Raw genomic sequence first — 8,150 nt, forward strand, 5'->3', positions numbered from 1 at the left:
GTTTTTCGTATTATATGTGAAATGTATAAAATGGTAGACTTCCCCCCCTTTCCTCTCCCTCCCCCACAATCAAGGTCGGCAACGCATCCGCAACAACCCTTGTGTCGCAGAGGTTCATAGACCTTCATGAAGTAGACCGTCTGGTCTTTTGCCAACTTTGAAATAAAATTACAAAATCACTATGAACATTCCCATTTATTGACCATCACACTTAAATAAACGCGACACAAGGAACGACTAACCATATATAAATAAATATATAAATATATCCAGGTGACCGACACAGTACTAACTAATCTAATTCTCCGTAATGTTCTCCTATACAGTATATTTATAAACATTTCACTCGCTTGCTCGCTCACACTTCCCTCGGTGGAATGTTGACTCTCTCCGCATTGTCCTCAGTCACTGTAGCACTCTGTGTTCCATCAAGTTAACAAGATAATACGAGTATCCTTAAACTAATCTAAATGTAACATTGAACCGTTTCCGTGCCGCTGGTGCTCGTGGTTGGTGGCGAAGGTCCCTCGAAGAAACGGACAGGAGAGGCTGGGGTTGAAGTCAAAGGCGCGCTCGTCTTCAGGTAACACGTGTTGTTCTTTACGAGTCGTTAATTCCTGTGTGATTGTTGTGTGTATGCATCGTCTACTGCGTCTTCTTGCGCGATACTCTCTTGATGGGGTCGGGTGCGAGGGCCAACAGGCGGTGTCTCTGGAAGTACAGCAGCACCAGCGCTCCCAGCAGCGGCAGCAGCAGCAGCGACGACTGGCGGAGCTCCTGCTCCGACGACTTCACCTGGAATGTAGAGGTCCGACACCTTACATATGACAACATTGTTATGTACCGAGCTGACATTTCTCTGCCAGGACAACAACTGGACGAGTCATTATTTACTTTTATTTTATAATTTAAAGATGAAAATTTATAATAACGAAGCGCTTGCTTAAAGAGAAGCTCCGAGATGGTAGAAAATTCTCGACGTTGAGACGACAGCGCCATCTAGTGACGGGTGGACGAAAGTTTTCTCTGTAGCTTTTCTAGAATATTCCTGTTGTTAATGTTTGTAAACGAGTAGGAATGTAAAGAATAATGTAATGGAATATTCTAGTAATGATATTGTTGCATATGAAGGGAAGCGAGGTCGGTCTACTGTCTAGAGGCAGTGTTTGATAACCCAGGACACAAGCCGTACATTACGATCCTCAGAAAGTAAATACTCGTCTTTTCACTTTAACTCAGTATTAAATTGTTCATCGAGCCCCAACTCCCAACGATAGCTGCGTTGCTACACTTAAAAATCTACTTCCTCATTATATTTGTTGAGAGATGGATGGCTCGAGTGTGACGACAGTTAGTGATACCATAATATATACAGAGACTCGCCTTGGGATCAAAATTGATCTCGAAGTAGCGGAAGCGTCCGTCCGACACGAAGTAGTGCACCGCCTCTTCATAGGAGTGAGTCACCTTGGACAGGGTAGACTCCAACGACACCACATAAGAGTTATTATCGGCCGGCAGGCGAGGCAGCGGGTACAGCAGGCCGGGGTTGTTGACCTGGGAGTAGCCCGCCGGGTCCAGCTTGGTGGAGAACACGGGCGAAGAGGACTCGCGGCTGAGGGTCAGGCGGAGGGTCTTGTAGTGGTCGGGGTTGGAGCAGCGCACCAGCACCAGCGTGTCCGACACCTGGTGGGGCCGGATCACGATCACCCGCAGGTCCAGCACGTCACTCTCCGTCATCTTGTCCGGAACACAAAGGTTAGTTACAGATTAGAGCCCCACAGTGTTCTTACCTCCGTAATCAATCCCTATATACCTTTATGACGAGCGGCGTGTCCGCTAGACGCGCCGGCTCCGAGGATTCCTTCAGCTGGATGGAATACGTACAACCGGGCAGCAGGCCGCGGATGCTGGAGATGATATATTTATATGAACTTTCAAATTTATAAGAATAGGACGCTACGTTCTATTTTAGCAAATAAACTAATTCCATATGAAAAATGAATATCTCCTGTCAGGAGCTGCAGCATCCTGAGTACTACATACAAACCGTGGCTTTAAAATCATTATTATAAACGTTATCCGATGTCCATAAAATGAGAGAAATCACAGAAAAAACGAGCACATCTCCTTTGAAGAGTGTCGGGTACGAAATAAAGTGACAAAAGAATATTATTGTAAATGTAACGCTTCCAAGTCTCCGGGTGACACGTTCATTAGTGAAACTCTATACATCAGGCGAGGTCGAGGAACCAATCTAAAAATTAGTGTTCGTTGGTTGCTCACCGGAAATATCCGTCCTGATCGCAGACGGCGTCCTGCGTGTGACAATCGGAGTCCCCCACAGCGCGGAGGGCCAGCCCGGGGACCCCCGAGCCGCCCACACACACGGCGCGCCCCACGGCCGACCACGCCACGCGAACACCTCTGTAACATCAATGTCCTATGTAAGCGCGCTGCTCCCGCCCGCTCGGTGTCGCTAGTCATATAACGAATCTAGATCTCCCGTCTCCACTTCTCGTGTTCTCGTATTCGAGCCGAGGTTTCGATTACTTTCCAGCCCGTGGTTGACAGACCGTCATGTAAGTGAGGTGTCGCTACCTGAAGGTGAGCGTGTGTGTCTGTCCGTCCGCCACGTCCAGCAGCGTGTGAGGCGGCTGGAAGCGGTACTCCTTCATGTGTGGCTTCACGTAGTACGAGGCCGGGGCCAGCGAGCGCGCCGCCACCCGCCCCGCCGCCGACAGCGCGTTCAGACGGAACGAGCCCCCGGAGATGGACACCAGCGCCCCCTGGGGACAACATCAGGTTAATATATGGTTTTACATTTTCCGATGTTTGTTTTCAAGACCTTAATTTTACTACTTCTGATGAGAACCGATCCCGACACGTGTCGATTCCTCATCGTGTAACTACTTTTACGATTTCTTAATCTCGATCCGTCATTTCTAGGAGCGCGTTGAACACTGCGCGTGTGTTGTCACCTCTAGCGGCTGGTTGTTGCTGTCGTCGACGAGCTGTACTTGTATCTCGGCCAGGCGGTGAGCGCGCACGTCTCCCGAGGGCTCCACCTCACTAAACACGTACGACTCCTTCTCGGCCGTGACGCTGTACGACACGGACGCGTCCAGGGGACCGAAGCTGTAGAGGCCGTCGGCTTTGGTCACCTGAGACAGCTTCACGTCACCTGGAACACGAGAGTGGATATCACTTCCTGGTACTCTTATATGCACGAGGCGGGCTGAGAGAACGATGAACCACACAAGCGCGACCTACCTCCCTGCAGAGTGATGGTGACACCTTCTACTGGCGGAACGACTCGGCCCGTGACTTTCCTGGCTCGAACCGCCCTGAGGGCGAGCGCCCTGGAGCAGCTCGCCGCCCCCACAACATCCTGCCGCCCGCCCGGGACCGACAGCAGGGTCGACGACTCCATCAGCACGGACGCCACTTCTCCCTGACGGACACGCGGGTGTTTTGATTAGCACGTTATATATTAAACACCAGACAGGTTCAATTCAGCGGGCCGCGGGTCCATTAAGAATATCAGAAGCTTTATTATTACTAGATGTTATTCCACCCAGCCTCTGTCATACAGGCAGGATGTCAAGATACGATGGTAGTGGTTCGGTGGATCACCTCGGCCAGGTACATGGTGTGGGTGTAGAGGAAACCGTCGCCGTGAGCCTCGGGCTGCAGGTCCACGGTGGCGGGGCCGCCGTCCGTGGTGACGTGCAACCTCACGTCCGTGGCGCGCTCCGGAGACGAGATCGTGATGGTGGAGGCGTGCGCCGTCGCCTTGAACGACGCGCTCTGGAACACACAGACCAAGATACATCCACCTGTTACTAACCGATCATTAACTAAAGATAAATGTATTACAAGCGACCTTCATTGCTATCAGTTATATGATTGTAAGATCTCATTAATTAACCGCGAGTGTGATCAGGCAACAGTAACCTCCATCATCGTGAGCTTCCATACGAGTCTTGTTACTCATAACATCGGCCTAAGTCTCTGTAGAAGTGTGTGCTAGCAAAGACTTTACGACATTTCGCTTCATTTATATAATTCCCAATCACGGGCGGAGAAGATGGAGCTGTCTATCAGTGAGGGTCGCTACCGGTGCTGATTTCCTCACCGGCATGTCCGTTCCCTGCATGTCGACGTCGACGGTGGGCGGCGAGACACGGTGACAGCCGCGGGCGGTGAGCGTGTAGCGAGGGGCGGGCGGCACACACACCAGGCTGCGGCCCGCAGACACCTTCACCACGCCCGAGGAGTGGACGCTCGTGTACTCCACCTGGAAACACGACACGACCGTGAACATCATTACTACAATAATATAGTACGATGCAGTTGATTGTACAATACTATCTGCAGTGTAGGGATCGTATTGGAAGATTGCGCAATGATCGAGCAGGAGTTAGAGCGAGTTTCAATTTTATTGCGTCATATGTACATTTTTACTGTGTGGGGTTAGTATTGCGCTGTATTTTTCAGTTCACTGTTCTGAGCAGGTGTTCAATATTATTGCACAATAAAAATATTGTGCAAGATTATTGTAGATGTTAGCGCCGTCTAAATAATAAAATATCGAGTCGAGCCACGACTTTACCTCCATGTCATGCGAGGCGGTGATGACGAGGCCGAGGCCGGTGAGTGTGAACTCGGTGACGGGCGGCAGGTCCTGCGCCACCACCACGTTGTGCGCGGCCTGCCTCCAGCACAGACGCGCCTCGCCCGCGCCGCCCTCCACCACTGACACCTCCACGCTGCCAGGGACCACCTCCTCGAACGTGTACGCTCCGTCTGCCATCATAACACACACGACATTCATTCTATAACTGTAGAAGCCACAACCAAAATGACATTATTTATATATATATATATATATATAATTTTGCTCTTATTTTATTTATATTAGGTCAGTTCATGTTGTGACACACAAGGTTTTTCTTGTCGCCGCCGGTTCACCATTTTATTATATAAATCAATAATCTTTAAAATTAACCGTTATAATTTCGGTACACATTTCAAATATTATTTTTTGTCAGCTTCCTATATACTGACCGACGATGTTCGCGTAGCGTGGCGGGCCCGCGTAAGTCCCGTCGGCTGTAAGGGGGCGCAGCGCCACTCTCAGGCCGCGGCAGTACGGGGCGCAGTTCACGGAGCCTCTCACCCGCGCTCGCACTTGGCTGAAGGAGACCCCGCCGACGGGCGCCCCGCCCACCGACACGTGCTGCACCTCCGGATAGAACCTGCAGAAAGCGATGAGACAATATATACAAGAGGTAATTCATACACTCGAAGTCAGCGAAGGTTCACTGAACTGTTAAAGCAACGGGAACGCTCCGTCCCGGGCTGCAAAATCGAATCCTGATCGTGTCAAACAATTTTTAATTCTATATTTTCCGTTCGACTGCGCAGTCCAGTTATAATGTTACAGTGATTACTGAATCATGTTAATTCATATTTCACGTGGGCCACGTCACATGGCCCAGTCTCTGAGGGCGAGGAGGGCAGTCGCTCATGGGGGAACATTATATATATTAATGATATAGATCTCACTGGAGGCCGTCCCTCTGCTCCTGCTCCGTGACGGACACGCGCGCGGAGTACGAGCCCGGGGGCAGCAGGGAACACCAGCTACCTGGAAATATACATCACCATCAACGGTCCACTGAGAACGCACGGGTCGCGGGGATACGCTAGGCGTGCACCGGATACACGGAGCATAGGGGAATACACGCGGACACCGCAGGTTGAGCTACGGAACCGTGAGGGAGGAACAGATAAGGCCTCAAGTAACACCTTACCCGATTATTGAATAGAATTAAATGATAAAGTCAGTACATAATGAGTCAGCTGTAGGACATTGCCAACAGCATGAGACCAGCTCCGGCATGTTCGGCAATGACATATTTGATATTCACGAACCATCAGCTTTAGTTGTGAGGTCCTCGTCCGTCGGTCCACGCAGCTGCACGATGCGAGATTCGGGTGGGGTCAACGACCCGCACACCTTCCAGCGTGACGCCACCATCGTCAAGGGACTCCCCACACCGCTCGCACTCACAGACAGCTGCTTCTCCTCCCAGCTGCAGTGCTCTGACGATGAAGAGGAACTCAGTTCATGTATTAGCCTCCTTAAGTTTCCTAGTCGTAGTTTGTCGGTACAGCGACAGTGAAAGTAGTTCTATATATTATATCCACGTGTATGAATGTTCTATCAGGAGAGACGCGGCGCCTAGCGGGGCTTCTTGTGAAAGTCATTCAGTGTTTTTGTAGCTTTGCTGTAAGAAACGCTATAGAGAAGCCACCGCCGACATTAAATTGATGTAATCATGTGTGTAACGTTATAGCACTCTGCACGGTTGAGCTAACACTGGATAATATTAAATAAAACATTCAACACACATGGGCTGCGGACTCGGACCATCGGGATACCAGGTTTCATTTTATTGAACAATGACCCTATGAGGCCTCGACTCAGTCTGTGAATTAAACTCTATATATTCAAATACAATCAAGTCGTGTGTTTGTTCGTTGAAGACTAAAGCAACACAAATGTGTTTTAACAAACAAACCATGTTGTAAGGTCAGTGAGTATTCCCCTGGTTTCAGTCCACTGAGTGTGAAGTGCCCCTTCTTGTCAGTGGTGGTGACAGCTTGTCCCGCCAACAGCACCTGAGCTCCTGCAATACCACTACCACCCGGAGCTGACAGAGCGGAACCCACGATTGAGAATCCCATAACCTTGAGATAAAATACTCCGTGAAAATTACATTTATCACAAGACAAGTGTTATCTTTTCATTTTATAATGAATACAGGTATATTTGACTCACCTCAAAAGCATTTCTAATATACAAGCTATCATGAAGTACACTGAACGGCACCGAATCAGGCTTGATGTTGTATGTGAGGAAGGTCTGCCCCGGTGTCTTGGCCAAAGCTAGTAGTTTGTACTCTCCAGCTGGCACGAGACCAAACTTAAACTCCCCATTAGCATCAGTGACTGAATAACAAATAGGAGCATCCGGAACACCTTGAAGAAGTGCAGTCTTGCAGCCCTCCACGCGGAACTTAGGTTTCTCCTGAACAATATGAAATAAAATAACAAATTCAAATTAAATAGAGTAGTTGATATTTAAATCTATATAGCAACTGTAAGCCCATACCTCTTTGGAGTAAAGTAGTACATGAACTCCACCCAAGGGGCTGCCGAATGATGTCACGGAACCCGAAACATCATAGCCTTTAACGGCTAAAACCCCCACAGGCAAAGCGGTGTTGCCTTCCTTCACTTGCACAACAGTATGTGCAGGTTCCAACTTCCATCTGAAACAACAATTAAGGACCATCCAAAGGATAAGTGTGAAACTGTCTTCATATAGCTTCTAGAATAAAATACTAACTTACCGAGGGTGAGACGCTTTAACAACATACTTTCCAGGTATCACAGGGGTGAAATGGAAATCTCCGCCAGATGTTGTTACTGTGTTTCTGGTCTCTCCTTTCTCATTCACAAGCTGTATATTGATACCACTGGGGCCGCTGACCTGACCGGCGGTGATCACCTTGCCGGTTATACCGAATCCGTTGAAAGCGAAGTTTATGTCTTGGCCGATCGAACACTGATCGGTCACACCGTCTATGTCTAATTCTACCTGCGATGGCTCAAAACTCCATCCAGCGGGCGGATGAACTTTTAAAACATATTCACCCTTTTCGTATAGAGGTAAGAAATAGTAACCGTTTGTGGGTGCGCACTCAGTCTTCTCTTTGAGACTACCGTCTCTAGTATATCTATGGACAAAATTGAGGTAAGAAGCAATGAATGTCACAGACAAACAAAAATGTATTAGTTTAATACATGACCTACATATCTTATTAGATTAAATGTTTAATTTAAGGTTAACTTACAAGCCGATTTCGATTTTAGAAAAGTCTATGCTGGCATGACTTTTTACGAAACCACCACATCCTAAGATATCATTACTGTAACTTGAAGATATTAATGATAATAAGAAAATTAAATGAAAATAAAAACTATTTCCCTCGAACATCTTAGTCCCACTTAATCTATTATCAAGTTTCAGAGTTCAGACATGACAACTGACAATAATGACAAATCATTTCATAGTT

At 48.3% G+C, this 8,150-nt stretch overlaps 1 protein-coding gene across 1 annotated transcript; it reads right to left on the bottom strand.

Moving 5' to 3' along the window:
- Positions 1–176: 176 nt before the first annotated feature.
- Positions 177–8,122, bottom strand: LOC116778819 (BOS complex subunit NOMO1). The gene is made up of 18 exons (XM_032672861.2): positions 7,929–8,122; positions 7,425–7,811; positions 7,184–7,343; positions 6,851–7,099; positions 6,591–6,759; positions 5,941–6,111; positions 5,572–5,653; positions 5,071–5,261; positions 4,616–4,809; positions 4,139–4,300; positions 3,637–3,810; positions 3,274–3,454; positions 2,982–3,184; positions 2,602–2,789; positions 2,287–2,427; positions 1,817–1,910; positions 1,384–1,740; positions 177–795 (listed from the first exon to the last, which is right to left on the bottom strand). The coding sequence occupies exons 1-18, from the start codon at positions 8,069–8,071 to the stop codon at positions 646–648; spliced, it is 3,396 nt and encodes a 1,131-aa protein (XP_032528752.2). The 5' UTR covers positions 8,072–8,122; the 3' UTR covers positions 177–645.
- Between the last annotated feature and the right edge of the window lie 28 nt (positions 8,123–8,150).

This window comes from Danaus plexippus, chromosome 6 (genome assembly GCF_018135715.1).
Source record: "Danaus plexippus chromosome 6, MEX_DaPlex, whole genome shotgun sequence".
Classification (NCBI taxonomy): domain Eukaryota; kingdom Metazoa; phylum Arthropoda; class Insecta; order Lepidoptera; family Nymphalidae; genus Danaus; species Danaus plexippus.

Bases quoted from the DNA above. Each gene is read 5' to 3' on its own strand.
- LOC116778819 (XM_032672861.2), bottom strand. From the start codon at position 8,071: ATGTTCGAGGGAAATAGTTTTTATTTTCATTTAATTTTCTTATTATCA. The intron at 3,185-3,273 runs GTAGGTCGCGCT...CTCGTGTTCCAG, and splicing joins CACCATCACTCTGCAGGGAG to GTGACGTGAAGCTGTCTCAG. The intron at 796-1,383 runs GCGAGTCTCTGT...TCTACATTCCAG, and splicing joins AGATCAATTTTGATCCCAAG to GTGAAGTCGTCGGAGCAGGA.